This window comes from Macaca mulatta, chromosome 4 (assembly GCF_049350105.2).
Source record: "Macaca mulatta isolate MMU2019108-1 chromosome 4, T2T-MMU8v2.0, whole genome shotgun sequence".
Classification (NCBI taxonomy): Eukaryota; Metazoa; Chordata; class Mammalia; order Primates; family Cercopithecidae; genus Macaca; species Macaca mulatta.
Window position 1 is genome coordinate 64,752,766 of NC_133409.1, and position 21,078 is coordinate 64,773,843.

The following is a 21,078-nucleotide window of genomic DNA, read 5'->3' on the forward strand; positions in this document are numbered from 1 at the left end:
AAAGAAAGTACACTTGGCCAACAGAAACCTCTCAGACCTTGCCAGTACCGGGCCAGCGTCTTTCTGATTGATTAACTATATACCATTCTGGTTATGAAATATTTTGACTATTACACCTGGTTAAAGAGCTCAATATGCAAAGAGAACTAGGTCCTGCATGTGTCTCCCTTCCCCTCAGGCTAACTTATGTTTCTGCTAACATATCTCGTGGAGCAAGAAAGGAAACAACTTTCTTTTTGGAATCGAGTCCCTATGACTTTTAAAGAATTAATCAAACAAAAAGCAGATGAAAAGTAAACCAAGGTATATGCACAAAATCCTCTCCAAGCCATTTTACATACAGTCTGCTCTGCAATACTTGTTTTGATACTACCAGTTGCTCAAGCATAATAGGTACATAGGAAATTTTGTTAGTATCAAGAATAGTTGTGTTCATTCATACGCAATTTCCTAGGAAAGGCATAATCAGAATGGCAGAAGAATTAACACCTTCAGGAGGAAGGAAAAAGGCCCTCAGCTTGGCTGCCACTCAGCAAGCCCAGGGCCTTATAGGCCCTGTCACCTTTCAGTGTATGATGTCCCAGACTTAGAGCTTTTTAGAAAAGCATATGCTGTGTTCAAGTGGAACATCGAATCATGTAATCTTCATTGCTGTAGGTGGATCATTGTCTTTCTTTTACAGATAATAAAACTGGGTATCAGAGAAACTAAGGAACTCACCTAATGTCCACAGATTGCAAGCTGTGGAGGCAAGTGCTCTCACTCTGAGGCTTCTAATCAGGCAACATCACACTGCCTTTTAGCAGATCCTAAAATTAGCAACATGGTTGGCAATCTTCTTTTTGTGTTTTGAGAAAGAGTCTCACTCTGTTGCCCAGGCTGGAGTGCAGTGGCGCAGTCTCGGCTCACTGCAATTTCTGACCCCCGGGGTTCAAGTGATTCCCCTACCTCAGCCTCCCAAGTAGCTATGACTACAGGTGTGTGCTACCATGCCTGGTTAATTGTTTTGTATTTTTAGTAGAGATGGGGTTTCACCATGTTGGCCAGGCCGATCTTGAACTTCTGACCTCAAGTGATCCATCTACCTTGGCCTCCCAAAGTGCTGGGATTACATGTGTAAGCCACTATGCCCGACCTTGGCAACCTTCTTAATGTCATTTCAGAAGTACTGTAAGGGACTGTTTGACCCTAAATAAGCCTCCATGTATCTCTTTATTGTCAGCTTGAAGTCCTGCACTTACGGAGTACCTTGTGAGACCTAACTGGATTCTCCCTGTTAAAATCTGACAGCTCTAGGAAGGATAAATGATATCAGTCATTGTCAGCAATTAAAATGATCAATTTATCAGATTTCTTCCAAGCTGCTAGTTAGGTGGGAACAGATTTTGACTGGAATGCAAGTGGGGTAGACGGAATGATTCAGGAATTGGGCATGTGAAAAGCTTCGAGGAAGTGGTACCAGGAGCAACAAGTGGGTCTGAGATTCAGAACATTGACTACCTGCCTCTGTAAACCCTCTTTCATCCTGTGTTCCACTGGACACTAGGCTCAATAAGGGGTCAGAATTAGAATGTAAACCTTCCTTCAATGATTCCCAAAGATAGCATACAATGTGCCTAGCACAAGGCCAGATGCATTTTTGATACTTCATAAATTCAAGTTTACTCCTCTCTCTTTACAAGTTATCTAAAATGTAGGTGCATAATTTTAGCTTGTTTCTTCTCCGTCTTTAATTAAATATTCAGATCTTACTTAAGCTTTCCCCTGGGTCTTTTCTTAGGGATCGTATCCTTTTGCTTGCAATTGGTTAGCATAATCCGTTTTCAATTTCTGTTTCGAAAATCTCCCTGTACGTCCTCCTCCTGTCATACTAGTGCTCATGCTTTTGGTCCCGCTTATAATTACTTCAGTTAATCATCACACAACGTAAACTGAATGCATTGAGAGGATGTTGTGAATATGTAATTTATAGCATAAAAAATTCCAAAATAAAGACCAACATGCCTGGAAGGAACCCTGGGGTCAAAAGAAAAGGCGGTGTTCAGTAATACACGCAGTATGAGGAAGGCTTTTTAAAACGAAGTCAGTAATTTTTCCTTGATATTTTTCAATAGATTTTTTCCCAGCTTTTAGGACTTTTTAAAAAAAATGTGTTTTATACCAAAATATTGTGAATTTTTTTTTGTTTCTAAATGCTAATGAAGTGTGAACTGATTTCTGTTATGAAAAAGCAAATGAGGAAGCTAAAATAAAGTCTTTGGAAACCGATTTAAAGGAAAAAGACATTCTAGAGTCAGCATTGTAGTGAAGCCTTCTTTGTGAGTATGTGAGAAGCTGTAATAATGTAATCTGAAATAAAACACAAAAATTCCTGGAAATGAAAATGGAAATTACTCACATCAAGCACTCACAACAGTACAACAGGTTCCATAGCTCTAATGAATTTAAAATGGAAAGATATCAGAGGTGTAGATTAGTGTCATTGATCAACAGGATGAGTGTGAGCCAGCAGCCCACAGTTAATTCCCACTTGGCTATCACTCAGAAAGATACTCTAAAGAACTTTCTGGTACGTCTAGCAACTGAGGGATAATAACTCTCTATTAGTCAAAAGTCTGCACAGCAAAGAGATGAATAATGTGCTCTGGGTGTACCATTCTCTATTCTCATTCTAAGTGCATTTCGTTTACCTGGCAAAGGAGAGCTTTCTTTACTTTCCCAGAGTACCCTTTTCTTTTAGGGGACAACTATTTGTAGAAATTGCAAGAATCTGGAGGTGGAGAAGCCATTAGCTACCCTGTGGGTGACAGAATGCATTTGCACATTAAGAACAGGCAGAAGAGACAATCAACTGACATTCCTTGTTTAGATAAAATACTACTACTACTACTACTAATAATAATAATACAAGTCTAGGCTAAATACAGCCAATAGGTTTCAGATGCCAACTTAGTTTGATTGGCTGTAGCCTCCTGGAGTGGTAGGCTGAGAGGGATTGTGAGCATGAGTCAGTTTAGAGAGAAATAATTGCAGGAGGGATTAGGCAGGGGTGTGTGAGATGGGAGAGGGATGAAGAGAGCTGATGAAGAAGAGTATGTGTTGATTAATTGCCATTTCCTTCAGTCAAGCACAAAGAGCAAGAGTTCGTGACTCATCTTCTACTCCAGGAGGATGAGCACTTTGCATAGGTACTGCAGAAAAGAAACCCACTTTGCAAAACTAGTAAGGAGCAACCAAGCATGCAGCTTTGGGAAACTGCAGCATTAATTATAGAGTGAACAGCAACATGGAAAGGAGATGTAAGAATGCTGGAGTTCCCATGACTGAGACATAAATGATTATGCCAGTACAAAGTTGTTCTCTAGTATTCATGTAGTAATGAAAATAACCAGAGTATTTTAGGACATTAATAGTAATAGAAATAGGAATGAAATCATGCTATTGCCTTATAGATTTTCTTTCTTCATTTGAGATGCTATAGCAAAATATAATAAACTGCATGGTTCACAAATAACAGAAATTTATTGCTCACAGTCCTGGAGGCTGGAAAGTCCAAGAACAAGGCACCAACAGATTTGGTGTCTAGTGAGCGCCTGCTTTCTGGCTCACAGATGGCGCCTTCTAATTGTTTCCTTGTGTGGTGGAAGGGGCAAGAAAGCTTTTTAAGGCTGCTTTTACTAATCTCATTCATGAGGACTTTGTCCTCATGGCCTAATCACCTCCTGAAGGCCCCTCCTCCTAATACCATCACCTTGGGGGTTAGGATTTTCAGCATATGAATGGAAGGGGGTGAACATAAGCATTTCGATCATAGGACATACGCATTTGTCCAGATTATAAAGTAGTTTTTTACATGCCTATCTTAATAAATCTCCACAAGAATCACATGAGGCTTAAAGAGTTTAGTGGCATTCCTAAGTAGTATAATCTACTGTTAAAATGTTAGAAAAGAGACCAGCTTGTACATTCCGATGTTAGATCTTGTGTTCTTTAGATTGTATCAGAGAATGTCCTATATCATATATATATATGGTGTGTGCTGTATAACATGATGTTTTGATATACTGTATGTATATAGTGAAATGATTACTATAGTGAAGAGTTCTAAGTGTCGGTTTTGCCATTGTGTAGTGTTCCGGAATTTCAAATAACTGCAATAACTGATACCAGTTATTTGGTTTCAAAAATATTTATCCTAATCAGGGAAGAGATTAGTTTAAATGTCAGTGCACAAGACATTAAATCCTCAACATCCTTATTAATTAAAGATCCCTTTCTCAGATTTCTTGCTCTCTTAGCACCTTAAAAAAGGTTCCAGACTTGATAAAACTCACCCCTTTTAATACAGTGTAATGAAAATGACAATTGAATGTGAAAAAGAAATTTGGGTTAAAGTAATCAAATAAAAAATTAATGCTCTTATTGATACTTACTCAAAGAATAACTTAGTAAACAATAATTTGAAGGACATGATCAACTTAGCAAACATAACATTATTTTTTGGAGGATAAGCAGAGAGAAAAGTACAAGAGTAATTTATATTTTAGTGAATATGGATGATACACAGAGATTGAAGAATGGAATATACATATTTGGGATAATCAGAAGAAACATAAGAAATAAACTAAAATATTGGCAGTAGCTGATGTAAGATGATTCTAGCTGTTTTCTTATTTCCATTATTATCTACTTCCCAACTTCCTTTGTTTTCTACATTATGTCTATATTCTATAAGACATGCACGTTGTGCTCTTTGTAGGTATGATATCATGAATCTGCAGTACACTGAAGCTAATCGCTATGACTATGTTCACGTTGGAACCTGGCATGAAGGAGTGCTGAACATTGATGATTACAAAATCCAGATGAACAAGAGTGGAATGGTGCGGTCTGTGTGCAGTGAGCCTTGCTTAAAAGGCCAGATTAAGGTAAGCCACAAATGTATTCTTGCATGCTATCTGTGAGGTGGTCGGCTGCCTGGACATTAGTAAAGAACAACACAGACAATTTTAAAAACATGACTGTCAAGAAAGGGTGTGCCACACTTACAGTTTTGGCTCTTGAGTTTCGGTAAAACTGAAAAGACAAAGATTAGGAAACAGAGTGGGTAAACTCTTATAATATTTGCATAGTTTTTACTTGAATCACAATGATGGGCTGGAATCTTCAATACAATCTAGTCAGGAAACGGATGAGTAATCAAATTTTAAAAATCAAAAACAGAAGTAAATGTGAAAACCAAAGCCAATAATAGTGCTTAGTCATAGTTCTAGCTATTGTTAAAGAAAGCAGAAGCTGAACAATGCTAAATAAGCAAATAACTAAAATATCAGAAGTTGAAATAAGGTAACACAGACTGGTTATCATTTTCCGTTTCTCTACCAAGTCCTTTGTTTCTTCTGAGACTGGCATTTTTTTTTTTCAATACAAGAGAGTGTCCCCACTTTCTCACTATTTTCAGGAGCTATTTGGAGGGTGGAGTGGGGCAAGTGAATAACTATGACATCACTATATATAGAAAATGACAATTATCAAGCATCAAATCCTCAGTTGGGTGTGCTAAAGAGGCTTCTTGATGGAGAAAGCATGGAGGCAACACTCTCCGTATCCCAGGCTATTTAAAACCAAACCGGGTGATGCACTAGGAAATGGAGCATAGGGGAGGGATTGTGAATGGCAGGATATGGATTAGAAGACCTACTAGGTCTTTCGCATCCCTAATTTTCTGTGATTCATCTTGAGACACAGACAGGCTGTCACGTAAATGTCTCACAGCACAGCTGGAGCTGGGGTAAATCAGGCATGAGGCTCTGGCTCCCGCCATGCTGACTTGCCGCCATGCCATTCGTTGCTTGGGAGCTGCAAAACCACGCATGCAGGAGAGATTCTCTGATAAGTTCACGGAAGGGTCCCCAGGGCGAGAATCTCGTCATATAATGCTAAGTTTAGACAGAGGCTGGACATGCCTTATCTCAACGGACTAAAGAAAATGCAGGATCTGCAACCTGTAACATCTTTTGGTAGCTGAGAAGAGCTATCCTGGTAGACTCAAATTCTCAGTCACTCTAGTCACTTGGACAAAGAAACAAACTTCTGAGATGAATCATCCTAGTTTTAAGTATCTTGTGCCTTCTCTGCAGAAGTTATATTAAATTATTTAATAGTTGTTATGACAACCAGTCAATCAGTATAGACTCCATTCTCATGCTGTGACATGGTATTGGAGGCCTCATGCCATGGCTATGGTAAACCTTTGAATTGGTGGATTACGGGAAGATTTGGCCAATGTGTCCTACATGGCTGGGGTCATGTGGGGGATTCAGGAGATATGGAGACACTGCTAGCTTCCAAGCAGTGCAGAAGTATTTCAGTAGTCTAAGAATGTGTAAAAGTAGTATGTATGGGCTGATTCCTGTCTAGGTGGAATATTTCCACATGAGGCTGCTGATGATATAAGGTATGTTCTCTGAAATCCAGAGACCACAAATTTCTCCTTGCCTGTTATCATGAGATGCCAGACCAAGGCATTCTGGTTGCATCATCTTTTCTAGATAGTGGGAAAAAATAGGATATCTGTGGACTGAAGTCATAGGTGGGGAGAGGACAGAAGCCCTGAGCACATGCACTTCTGCCACCCAAAGGATGCCACATGTTGGCTCAGGCTGTCTCTCCAGTTTGGGTATAGCACTGAGGTTACTGTGCAGACAATGACTGGGAAAGAGTTTTTGGAACTACAAAGTTCAGTTTTGCAGGTTATATGGAAAAAATAAAACCTGGCGAGGAAAAAACAAATTGTTGCAAGGATTTGCCGTCCTTTCAAGATCACTTGAAAGGAAGGAATTGTGAAAATTCCTTACTGTTACTCTGACTGCCAGGTGGCCGTGAATGGGTGCTCACATACCACGTGTGCTCCCCTTTACACCTTCCAGAGGAGAGGCCTTTGTTTTCCCCAATTCAGGGGCAAGCCTGTCCGCATATGTCCCTGCACCTAGACCCTGAAGTATTTCTACCATCATGTTTACACTATGCCCATGCGTATTATCGAAGGAAATCCCAGAAGTTGTTGCTGAGCCATTACAGAGCATTCACTATAAATGCAAAGCACCTGGGGGCCAATATTAGAAAATTGTATATACTGCAGAAAGAAAATGTGCGTGTTCTCAATACCAACATGGAGTGGAGGTAATGGGGGATGTCTGTTTTGTTTCTCACAAGCACCTTGGGAGGTATGGAAACAAATAAAATTTGAGTCCCATTTACCAAATAATACTATGCACATTCTAACATCACTAATTTGCCACCTACCAGGCCCAGGATGCATACAGCCAGATCAGTAGCCACTGTCAAGATATAAGAGAAACAGGCAGCTTACAAGGTGATTGTAGGACATACATTTGTATTAACTGGGAAATACAGAAAGGGTTATTTGTTTTAAATATCAAATGCCATTTAAACGGCTAAAATAATAATTTGATGTCTTTTCTGATAACCCATAGAACTTTCTTATGATCATTTCCTTTGAATTTGTCAAAAACCCAGTTTTCTTGTGTTATTGATTTTTAGAATTACAAATGTATCTTATAAATACAATATCTTGTGGAGGAAGAAATAATTTCAGTCATACCACAAACACAGGTAAATAAAATAATACTTTTTATTGTTGTGTGTAACCTTAGTGTCCTGTCAGGAAATAAAGAGCCCACGCCAGATGGTTTACTAGGGGAAATTTAACAGAAGAAAATGGTTACCAAAGTAAAAAGGGGTACTGAGGCAACTCAAAGGTGACCAACAGCAGTGTCTACTCCCACTCCAGAGCTAGAAAGACCCAGGGAAACCTTGTAGCTACTACCTCTGAGCTGTCTCTGAAGTGGGAGAGTGAGGGCACCCTGGCTTTTCTCTTCTCCTTCTCTTTTGCCTCCTATTAGTTCCTCTTACTTTACCAAATCCATCCAGAAGACAACTGGCAAGAGATCCTGGAAAATGTAGTTCACAAGTATCTTCGCTCAGGTTCCCTTGAACTCTACTAACTATGCAAGGCTTAATTGCTAATACATTAATGGAAGATTCAATCCTAGAGAAACAAGAATGAGGGAGAAAGGGAAGTGAGATATGGAAGGATGGGGGAAAGCAAAACAAAACAAGGTGACACGTTATTGAGGAGGAGATTGCTTCACTGCACATAACTAATCACATTGCCTCAAGAGGTCACTGGATAGGCTATTCAGACTATTGGAGGAAGGATGGGAGAGGAATGAATGTGTTCACTTCATCCTCTTTTCTGCTTCGTGTGGCCAAAGGTTATGCTCACAGGAAGTTACATCACCAGATCCCTTCAGGCAGCTGCTGAGGAAGCCAGAGCCCAGGCCCTGTAACACAGCGCTTCTTCAGATTCTGGAAGCAGTATGAGGAGTGAGAGCCTAGGTGGGTCTCCTATGGTCTGGCCTGGGTCCTGCTACGGTGAGTCCAGCAGGGACAGTTCTGGAACCCAGAGCCTACTCAAAGGGAGGGAGAGACAACTAGAGATGACAGAGATGAAGGAGCAGTGTCGAGACTGCAGTAGCAGACATAACAGCAATGTCTAGAACTCTCCGAGTGTTGATAGCCAAGGGCCCAAGACACAAGTGCAGCCAAAGAGAGTATGCGGCGACAGATAAAATCTGAACAGTGTTGTGCAGGCAAACATCAGGTACCTGGTGTGTGTGTTGATCTCACATACAGAACCCACTGCTGTTTTCCTTGCTGTAGTGAAGGACAGGAAAGGGGCAGAAAGGGGAGGAAAGGTAAAGGAAAAGAAAGTGCTGGAAAGGAGAAGAGAGGTAATCAAGATCAGGGACTAACATTGGTCAAGTATGTTCTTAAGCAAGTACAATAGATGCTTTACAGACATCATTTCAATTACTCCTTAAAACGACCCTTTGAAAGCAGGTATTATCAACCCCCCATTTTATAGACGAGGGAATCTGAGACCCAGAGGGATTGAGTCACTTGCCCCTAAGCTCTCAGCTAGAAATTGCCAAAGCTGGGCTTGGAGCCAACTCAAAGCTGTTATCATCCCACGGACACATGTTGTTCAACTATCTTTCATTATATGAACTGGCACATTTCCTACAAATGCATATTTCAATTTCTAAGCCTTATTTTTTTCAGTAGCTCACAATAAAATCATAAGTAAAGAGCCACTTTTAAAATTCTGAGGGAACAGAATCCAGAATTCAGGAAGCAATATTTGTGAAGGAGGCTGGCAGAGTTAATAGAGACTGAGACATTGACAGGGAAGTGAGGGCAAGGATACTGAAGATTGATTTCACTGGCCTCCTGTTCTTTCTCCCCCTCTCTCCTCTCCCTGCTCTCTTCTGCTTTCTTTTTCTCTTAAGTTTATATTTGAATTCTTTTCTCCAAGATGTTGGTTTTGGGTTGGGAGGTTGAGGTAAGAGAATAGAGATAATCTCACCTCTTCCTATCATCACCCAGCCAATCATGACAGAATTCTGGAGATACTAGGTCAATATGGCATACATCATAAATGTTTCTCCTCATTTACACATGCCCTGCTGTTGTAAAGTGGCACCTTATTTATATATAACAAAGTCCACTCACACATATCTTACACATTATAGACTTCAGAATTAACTGTTTTCATTTACCAGATAAGACATTTCATCTGATTTCTTGGAATTATCTACCAGAGAAATAAAATGTTCATTTTAAAAGGCATTCGAAATGTAGCCCTAACAAAAGAAGCCTGCTTAATTTAAACCTCTAGCATGCTCCTTGCTCAATTTTAGCTTCTTATATGACTGATTTTTCCCACGGATGAGCAAAGAGGCCAAAGAGCAGATTCACTGAGAATCAAAGCAAAGGGAACATGATCATTCTCATTACGACCTAACATACCCTTAAAAATGGATGGAAGTAAGAGAGGTCCACTAAGAAACCATTTATATTTGGCTGGAATTGGAACGTTAAATATGCCTAGGTTTGTGCCGTGAGCATTATTAAATAATGCTGCTACAGGAGTTCGTGTCTGGCTTTTCCTGTTAGTAGATACAGCTACTTGAGAGAAATCGCCAGTGGAGAAAACTTATAATTTCTAATAATATCCTTATTTAAAAAAATAAAATTACTCATATTAATTTTCAGATTGACACCTTTCAACATAGGCCATTGATTAAAAAGTAGCCAAGTTGTGTTCGGTCATGTCTCTTCAAGCCTCTGCAGAGACTGGGATTAGAGTCTCAGATTCCAGAGCATTTGTCATCATCAGCAACCTAAGATTCTTCCTTAGCTCCCTTATCTTAACATCATTTCCCTCTTCCTCTGTACATTTTTCTGCTATTCAAAGAGCTCTCTATATTTACAGTTGCTTAGTTAGCCTAGCTTCCACATTACTGGGTAAAAAATGCTGTTTATCTGGAAGCTTGGATACCCATTCTCCCATTCTTTACCACGATAGTCAAGCAATTAGTACAACCCTACTTTTCCTAATAATAAGAAAAGGAATGTGATGAGGTGAAAGTGATACTCTAGAACTTAATATAAAATCTGTGTATATGTGTCTATGTATGTGTATGTATGTACACATATGTGTGGGTGTACTATTAATATATTTCTACTATGTGTAATCAGTTCTTCCTGTTGCTTTATACAGAAACAGCTACATGAAATAGATGTGTTCTCAGCTATTTAAATAGATGATGTCCTCAGGGAGAAAAACAACTTTAATAATGTGATAGATGAAACTAATATTCTATGGAAATCAGCTAGATGAATTTTGAAAAGCCTTATGATTCCACTTACTTTGCAGTGATGGAAACATTGCAACATGTTTGTCAAAATACAAGATTAAAAAAAAGCTATAACACCATTTCCTGATAAGAGCTACCACTCGAAAGATAATGCCCCTCTGATCTCGCTGGCAGTGGTTGGAAGGTTGAGGGAACGGGAGCCTAAAAAGGCAGAGGAAAATGGTGTTGGGAAGAGGATAGACAACGCATCAGCTTCCACCTTTCCTACTCCCACATTGAATGCAAGTAGCTCATCTGCTGATTTACTTCTAGGTCACATTGTAAATAATGCTGGGTTGATGATTTTATACTCAATTTTTCCATCTGCAATTGCTCCAAGTTCAGAGTTCAAAGTGTGTCACATTGTGGCTGTATTTCCTTTCACCTCTAGCTATTTATTTTTGTTTGTAGAGGCTACACCATAGAATATAGAAAGAGTTCCTTTCTCCTCCAGTGCATGTGCTTCAAAATTGCTTGTATGCATTTGCTTTCCTCCAGACAGTGTGAGGGGGAATGTTGTCTTGAATATGATAGAAAGAGAATTGTTTAGACCGAAATCTACCTCAAGTAAATTATCGTATTCTTCAAACGATCATCACTATCTGATTACTACCTGATTGGCACTGGCGTCTCATGACCCTGTCCCCATGACCCCAGTCCAGCCAGCCCCGGCTGGCAATAGCTTAATGAGATTATTCCTTTTTCTTTAACCATTTCATGCCTCCTAACGTGGATTATCTTTGAACACTTTTCACATCTGTAATGAGTATTTTTATTCTTGTTCAGCTGTGTCTTATAATTTTGACCAAGTTAATGAATACCTATCTTTTGTTCTCATTTGGAAACATAAAAGAAAATATTAAAGAATAGTACAATGATTACTCATATATCCACCAATCTCATTCAAGAATTATAAATCTTTTAGCATGTCATGCCTCTCTCTCTGTCTCTCTTTCTCCCTCTTCTATTTTTTTCAGAACCATTTAAAAGGTAAAAATATCATCAAATTTTGTACCTTAATACCTCAGCTTTTATCTTCTAATAAGGACAATTCTCATATAGTCGTCAAACCAGCTAAGAAAGTTAACAATAACATCTTCAGCCATATCTGTCACATCCACCCCAGCTTTTTCCCTCTTTGTGAATCAAAACAAGCTAACCATCTAAATCATATAGTTAATGTAACCATTTTGCCATCTAGTAAAACAATGGTTCAGTTCCTCCACTGTGTAATATCTTCTCAATTCTACTGCAAAATGGCAAGTTCTGAGTACAAATTGCCCACAGGCATATCAAAAAATCACGTACCTGAGAACTCTATGATTACGTAATGATGAGATCTGCCTGTGCTACTAAAATTTTGAAAAGGAATCAAAGCACAAACATTGTCTTTAGTGTCTTATTGTGAATGTAAAAAACAAAAAATGAAATTACTATAGTATCTCTGAAGGAGGGGAAACTTCGCAAACACAGGTCAAAGTGAAAAATTCCATGGAAGTATCATTAATTTATCCACAACCACTCTAAGTAATGCCTATACCTTCATCACTCCCCCTCTGACCTATATCTGTGCTGTTCTCTTGCTCACTGAACTTTTCTGTTATTACCTCAGATCCAGCCCCTTCATCACTTTCAGGGACAGATCCCCATGGAGAAACACTGTGAATCATGGGCTATAGGGCAGAACAGGGGACACAGCAAGGCTGACATGTCTTTGGTGGCAGTGACAAAAATGGGGCACATTTAATTTTTTAAGTAGACATTTATTGAAGTGTAATGTACACACAGAAAAGTAGCAGAGGACAGCACAAGTATGAATATGGAGGGTACGCATCTTACCTAGCCTTACTCTAGCTGTCCACTCTGTCTAGAGCACTCTCTCACCAGATAGCTACGCCCTTTCCCTCCCTCAAGATTTTGCTCAAATGGCAACACCTTAGTGGGACCTTACCTGACCACCATATGCAAAATGGCAACCCCATATTTCAGGTGTCTTCCTATCAGGACGAGGACCAGAGAAAGGCAGGCACCTATGGTACAGACTTCAAGAAGGCGGTCACTCTCAAGGTCCTGCAAGCTGGGTGAGGACTCGCATGTCCCTGAGGGAGAAAGTCTCTTTAAATTTGGTCCCTAGACATTCTCCTTGCCTCATCTTGGTTTCTTCCCTATGACCTATTCCTCTTTCTTGCTTTAGTTTTTCCAAAGGCTTTTTTTCCAGAATGACAGCTCCTCAAAGGTGGGGATATTATCTGTTTTGTTCACTGATTATTTCCAGCCTTGATACAGTGCCTGACACATTGTATGTAGGCTAGGCAATCAAATGCGTATTTCAAATGAATGAATGGATGAAAGAGTCAATGAATGACTGAATACATATGCTCTGCATAGGCATTTTTATTGACACATAATAATGGTACATGTTTATGGGGTACACATGATATTTTAATACATGCATACAATGTGTAATGATCAAATCTGTGTTAGTGGGATATCCATCACTTCAAATATTTATCATTTCTTTGTGTTGGGAACATTCCAAATGTTCTCTTCCAGCCATTTTGAAATATACAATAAATTATTGTTAACTACAGTCCCCCTGTTGTGCTATCAAACACTAGCATTTATTTGTTCTATCTAACTGTTTTTTATTATTATTATTATTATACTTTAAGTTCTAGGGTACATGTGCATAATGTGCAGGTTTGTTACATATCTATACTTGTGCCATGTTGCTGTGCTGCACCCATCAACTCGTCAGCACCCATCAACTCGTCATTTACATCAGGTATAACTCCCAATGCAATCCCTTCCCCTTCCCTCCTCCCCATGATAGGCCCCGGCCTGTGATGTTCCCCTTCCCGAGTCCAAGTGATCTCATTGTTCAGTTCCCACCTATGAGTGAGAACATGCGATGTTTGGTTTTCTGTTCTTGTGATAGTTTGCTAAGAATGATGGTTTCCAGCTGCATCCATGTCTCTACAAAGGACACAAACGCATCCTTTTTTATGGCTGCATAGTATTCCATGGTGTATATGTGCCACATTTTCTTAATCCAGTCTGTCACTGATGGACATTTGGGTTGATTCCAAGTCTTTGCTGTTGTGAATAGTGCCGCAATAAACATACGTGTGCATGTGTCTTTATAGCAGCATGATTTATAATCCTTTGGGTATATACCCAGTAATGGGATGGCTGGGTCATATGGTACATCTAGTTCTAGATCCTTGAGGAATTGCCATACTGTTTTCCATAATGGTTGAACTAGTTTACAATCCCACCAACAGTGTAAAAGTGTTCCTATTTCTCCACATCCTCTCCAGCACCTGTTGTTTCCTGACTTTTTAATGATCGCCATTCTAACTGGTATGAGATGGTATCTCATTGTGGTTTTGATTTGCATTTCTCTGATGGCCAGTGATGATGAGCATCTTTTCATGTGTCTGTTGGCTGTATGAATGTCTTCGTTTGAGAAATGTCTGTTCATATCCTTTGCCCACTTTTTGATGGGGTTGTTTATTTTTTTCTTGTAAATTTGTTTGAGTTCTTTGTAGGTTCTAGATATTAGCCCTTTGTCAGATGAGTAGATTGCAAAAATTGTCTCCCATTCTGTAGGTTGCCTGTTCACTCTGATGGTAGTTTCTTTTGCTGTGCAGAAGCTCTTTAGTTTAATGAGATCCCATTTGTCAATTTTGGCTTTTGCTGCCGTTGCTTTTGGTGTTTTAGACATGAAGTCTTTGCCCATGCCTATGTCCTGAATGGTACTACCTAGGTTTTCCTCTAGGGTTTTTATGGTATTAGGTCTATCATTTAAGTCTCTAATCCATCTTGAATTAATTTTCATATAAGGAGTAAGGAAAGGATCCAGTTTCAGCTTTCTACTTATGGCTAGCCAATTTTCCCAGCACCATTTCTTAAATAGGGAATCCTTTCCCCATTTCTTGTTTCTCTCAGGTTTGTCAAAGACCAGATGGCTGTAGATGTGTGGTATTATTTCTGAGGACTCTGTTCCGTTCCATTGGTCTATATCTCTGTTTTGGTACCAGTACCATGCTGTTTTGGTTACTGTAGCCTTGTAGTATAGTTTGAAGTCTGTATTTTGATACGCATTAACCAGTCTCTCTTTATTCACCCCTCTCCTTTCCCCTTCCCAGCCTCAGGTAATCAGCATTCTATTTTCTACCTCCATGAGACCAACTTTTAAAACTCCCACATATGACTAAGAACATGTGATATATTTCTTTCTATGCTTTGCTTATTTAACAGGATGCCCTCCAGGCTCATTCATGTTTCTGCAAGTAACAGAATTTCATATACCTATTGGCCATTTGTATACCTTCTTTTGAGATATGTCTATTTAGGTTTTATTCTCATTTTAAAAATCAGGTTATTTGTTTTCTTGCCCTTGAGTTGTTTGAGTTATTTACATATTCTGGTTATTAATCTGTTGTTGGAAGGATAGTTTGCAAATATTTTTGCCCATTCTGTAGGTTGTCTCTTCACTCTGTTAATTGTTTCCTTTGCTGTGAAGGAGCTTTTAGCTTGATATAATCTCATTTGTCTACTTTTGCTTTTGTTGCCCGTGCTTTTGAGGTCTCATCCAGAAAATCTTTGCCCAGACCAACGTCTTGAAATGTTTCCCCAATATTTTTCTCTAGTAGTTTCATAGTTTCAGCTCTGACATTTAAGTCTCTTATCCATTTTGAATTTACTTTTGTATATAGTGAGAGATAGGCGTTTAGTTTTTTTTTCTTCTGCATGTGAATATCCGTATTTTCTTAGCACCATTTATTAGAGACTGTCCTTTCCCCAATGAATTTTCTTGGAGTCTTTGTAGAAAATAAGATGGTTGTAAATATGTGAACTCATTTCTAGACTCTATCTTCTGTTTTACTGGCCTATGTGTCTGTTTTTATGCCAGAATCATGCTGCTTTAATTAACTACCTGTGTAGTACATTTTGAAGTCAGATAGTGTGATGCCTCCAGCTTTGTTCTTTTGCTCAAGATTGTTGGGTTTTTTGGATTCTTTTGTGGTTCCATGAGAATTTTACGATATTTTATTCTATTTTTATTATTTGAACTTCCCAGAGGGTACAAAGTTTTTTACATGGATAAATTGCATGCCACTGAGGTTTGGTGTGGGGATGATCCAGTCACCCAGTTAGAGAGCTAGTATCAGACAGGAAGTTTTTCAACCCATGGCCCTCATAGTAGTAGTCCCCAGTGTCTGTTGCCATCTTCATGTCCATGTTTACCAAATGTGTGGCTCCTGCTTATAAATGAGAACCTGCAGTGTTTGCAAGTTTTCTATTCCTGAATTAGTTTACTTAGGATGATGGCCTCCGGCTACATCTATGTTGCTGCAAAAGATGTGATTTTTCTTTTTTATGGCTGTGTAATATTTTGTGGTGTATATGGACTTCATTTTTCTTTATCCAGTCCACCATTGATGGGCATCTAGCTTGATTCTATGTTTTTGCTATTGTGAAGAATGCCATGATGAATACATGAATACATGTGTCTTCTGTGAAGATTACTATTGGTATTTTGATAAGGATGGCATTTAATCTGTAGATCACTTTGAGTAGTATAGACATTTAAACTATCTTATTTCTTGGAAGCATGAACATGGAATATCTTTTTATTGTTCTGTATCCTCTTCAATTGCTTTCATCAGTGTGTTATAGTTTTCATTGTAAAAATATTTTATCTCTTTGGTTAAATTTATTTATAGGTATTTTTTGGTAGCTACTTTAAATGAAAAATGCTTTTTTATTTCTTCCTCAGATTGTTCACTATTGGCATATAGACATACCAATAATATGTGTATGTTGATGTTGCATCCTGCAAATGTCCTGAATTCATTTATCAGTTTCTACAGTTTTTGTTGTTGTTGTTGGGGGGGGGGGGGGGTGGGTAGACTCTTTAGATTTTTCTAAATAGATTATTTTGCCATCTGAAAACAAGCTCAATTTGACTTCTTCCTTTCCAATTTGGATGCCTTTTATTGCTTTCTCTTGTCTAATTTCTCTGGCTAGAACTTCCAGTACCATATTGAATAAAAATAGTGAAAGTGGGCAACATTACCTTATTCCATATCTTAGAGGAAAAGGATTTCAGTTTTTCCCTGTTCAGTAAAATGTCAGCTGTGAGTTTGTCATATATGGCCTTATTATGTTGATGGATGTTTCTTATATAACTAATTTGTTGAGAATTTTTATTATTAACGGATGTTGAATTTTATCAAATACTTTTTCTGCATCTATTGAAATGATCATATCGGTTTTTTGTTTGTTTTGTTTGTTTTTTTGAGACAGAGTCTAGCTCTGTCGCCCTGGCTGGAGTGCAGTGGCCGGATCTCAGCTCACTGCAAGCTCTGCCTCCTGGATTTAGGCCATTCTCCTGCCTCAGCCTCCCGAGTAGCTGGGACTACAGGTGCCCGCCACCTCGCCTGGCTAGTTTTTTGTATTTTTTAGTAGAGATGGGGTTTCACCATGTTAGCCAGGATGGTCTCGATCTCTTGACCTTGTGATCCGCCCATCTCAGCCTCCCAAAGTGCTGGGATTACAGGCTTGAGCCACCACGCCCGGCTGATCATATCGTTTTTGTTCTTCATTCTGTTGATGTGGTATTAAACCATCCTTGAATGCCTGAGATAAATCCCAATGGATTGTAGTTAAAAATCTTTTTGATGTACTGTGGAATTTGGTTTGCCAGTATTTTGTTGAGGATTTTTGTATTTATGTTTATCAGGGATATTGACTGGTAGCTTTCTTTTTGTTGTGTCCTTGTCTGGTTTGGTATCAGGATAATGATGGCTTTGTAGAATGAGTTTGGAAGAATTCACTTCTCTTCAATTTTTTGGAATAGTTTGAGAATAATTGGTACTGGTCTTCTTTAAAAGTCCAGTGGAATTCAGCAGTAAATCCATCGGATCCAGGACTTTTCTTTCTTAAGAGATTTTTGTTACTGATTCAATCTTTTTACCCATTATTGGTGTGTTCAGGCTTTCTGTTTCTTTATGGTTCAATCTCAGTAGGTTATATGTATTCAGGACATTATTTACTCTAGATTTCCCAATCTGTTGGCGTATAATTGTTCACAATGGTCCTCTGTGTTTATGTGGTATCAATTGTAATGCCTTCTTTTTTCATCTCTGATTTTATTTACTTAGGTCTTCTCTCTTTTTTTCCTTAGCTTGTCTAGTTAAAGATGTGTCCATTTTGTTTATCTTTTCATAAAACTAATTTTTTATGTTTTGTATTTTTTTGTTTCATATTTCTACTTTGATATTTATTATTTATTTTCTTCTATTAATTTGGGGTTTGGTTTATATTTGCTTTTCTATTTCTTTTAGGTGCATTATGAGGTTGTTTATTTGAAGTTTTTCTATATTTTTGATATAGGTATTTATTGCTGTACACTTCCTTTTCAGTGCTGCTTTTGCTGTGTACTGTAGGTTTTGGTATCTTGTGTTTCCACTTTTATTTGTTTCTCAATTTTTAAATTTTCTTCTTAATTTATTTATGGACCCATTGGTCATTCAGAAGCATGTCATTTATTTTCCCTGTATTTTTGCAATTTCCAAAATTACTCTTGTTATTGATTTCTAGTTTTATTCTATTGTGATCTGAAAAGATATATGATATAATTTTGATTTTTTTGAATTTTGGGGTCTTATTTTGTCACCCAATGTATGATCTATCCTAAAGAATGTTACATGAACTGCTCGTGAGAAGAATATGCACTCTGTAGCAGTTATATAGGGTGTTCTGTAAATGTCAGTTAGGTCCATTTGGTCTAAAATGTAATTCAACTCCAATGTTTCTTTATTGATTTTCTGTCTGAATGATTGGTCCATTGCTAAAAGTGGAGTGTCAAAGTCTCCAACTATTATTGTATAGCAGTCTATCTCTCTCTTTATGTCTAAGAATGTTTGCTTTGTATATTTGGGTACTCTGATGTTGGGTGCGTAGATATTTACAACCGGTATATCCTCTTGTTGAATTGACCCATTTGTCATTATAAAATAAAGAGACATATAACATTTGTCTCTCTTTACAGTTTTGACTTGAAGTCTGTTTCATCTGATATGAGTATAGCTACTCTTGTTCTTTTAAGGATGCAGCCTCTCTTGATGTTGTGCAAGTTTAAGTGAAGACTTGCATATAATTGAAGGAAAGGTCTTGTTAAGTTTGTTCCCTAGGCCCTTTTCTTTCTTCACCTCCGTTTCTGCTCTGTACCCTATTTCTCTTTCTTGATTTAACTTTTTCCATAGCCTTTTTCCAGAATGACAGCTCCTCACAGGTAGTGATATTATCTGCTTTGTTCACTGATTATTTCTAACCTTGACATAGTGCCTGATGCATTGTAGGCACTCAAATAGAATTTTGGATGAGTAAATGAATAAATGGTGAATGAAGGAATTGATGAATAATTGAATAAATATCTATTCATTGGCATTTTGTTTCCCTTTCTAGAGATATACTTAATCCATTGTATAAGATTTTTGAGCTCTTTAACTTCAAATATCAGGTCTTTCCATCTCTTTATTGACATGCATAACACCTTGTCGACCACAGTGGGTCACTAAACAAAAGTTAATTAATTGAATATATATATGCCAAACCCTGAGATGCAATTTTGGCTCTCATCATAATCTGTCATCATGCTGGCAGCCATTGTGATACTGGGAGGAGCCTAATTCTTGGAAATAACTTGGCTGAGGTTTGTGCAAGGTACTGAGTCTATCTACACATATCCCCTCATTTACAAAATGTACATAATTAACTGCACCCTGTGGAGTAGTTGCCAAGATTCATGTAATTCTATGTAGAGTGCCTAGCACACAGTTTGACTTAATATATGTCAACTTTTTGATCATTTTATGTTCTTATCATTTTATTATATTTTGTCTGTGATAAATTACAATGTAGTCCTACATTGTATATGTTTTGTAGTTCTATATCTTTCTTTTATTACAATTGAATTCTTCATTTCCATTTTTTCTTTCTCTCATATTCTATATTATTGCCTTCCATTCTTTCACATACATTGTTGAGTAATTAATATATGCCAAGAACTGTGCTAGCACTGTGAATGCAAAGGAAATAAACATGGCCTCTTCTTTTGAGGAACTCATAGTGTAGCTGGGGGAAAAACAAAACAGATCAGTAATTAGATTCTATTGTTGCCCAAACTCTCAAGGAGGATATGAAGTGCTATAGGGACACAGGCCAGTGGAGCTAGCTCCTTTCTCTTACAGCTGACTCTCCCACAGTTCTTTTTCCTTTTTATTTTAATTTTTGTGGGTACATAGTAGGTGTATATATATTTATGAAGTACATGATATTTTTGGATACAAGCATACAATGTAGAATGAGTGCATCTTGGAGAATGGGGTATTCCTCCCGTGAAGCATTTGTCCTTTGAGTTATTAACAATCCAATTACAATTTTACAGTATTTTAAAATGTACAATCCAGTTATTAGTGACCATAGTTACCCTATGGTGCTATCAAACAGTAGCTTTAATCCATTCTATTTCTTTTGTACCTATTAACCATCCCCACCTCCTCCCCATTCCCCAACTACTCTTCCCAGCCTCTGGTAGCCGTTCTTCTGCTATGTTCATGAGTTCAATTGATTTGGTTTTTAGATCACACAGATAAATGGGAATATGTGATGTTTGTGTTTTTGTGCCTGGGTTATTTTCCTTAACATAATAATCTCAAGTTCCATCCATGTTGTTGCAAATGACTGGATCTCATTGTTTTTATGGCTGAATAATACTCCATTGTATATATGTATTACCTTTTCTTTATTAATTCACCTGTTGATGAACATTTAGGTTGCTTCCAAATCTTAGCTATTAGAAAAAGTGCTACAACAAACGTAAGAGTGCAGATATCTCTTCAACATACTGATTTCCTGTTGTGTACTTAGCAGTAGCATTGCTGGATCAGATGGTAGCTCAATGTTTGGTTTTTTAAGGAAACTCCAAACTATTCTCCATAGTGATTGTATTAATTTACATCCCCATGAACAATGTACAAGGGTTCCCTTTTCTGCACATCTTCTCCAGCATTTGTTATTGCCTGTCATTTGGATATAAACCATTTTAACTGGGGTGAGATGATAACTCATTGTAGTTTTGATATGCATTTCTCTGATGATCAATGATGTTGAGCACTTTTTCTTACACCTGTTTGCCTTTTATGTAAGAAGACTTGTATGTCTTCTTTTAAGAAACATGTATTCAAATTTTTGCCTATAGTTTGATTGTATTATCAGATTT

The 21,078-nt window shown here is 38.0% G+C and overlaps 1 protein-coding gene across 3 annotated transcripts in view; it reads left to right on the top strand.

The window, feature by feature from the left end:
* The window catches only part of GRM1 (glutamate metabotropic receptor 1), a 418,597-nt gene that overhangs the window by 330,808 nt on the left and 66,711 nt on the right, over window positions 1-21,078 (top strand). For all 3 annotated transcript variants that reach the window (XM_077998433.1, NM_001265755.1, XM_077998434.1), the window contains 1 exon segment: window positions 4,760-4,928. In XM_077998433.1, coding sequence (XP_077854559.1) covers window positions 4,760-4,928 — 169 coding nt within the window.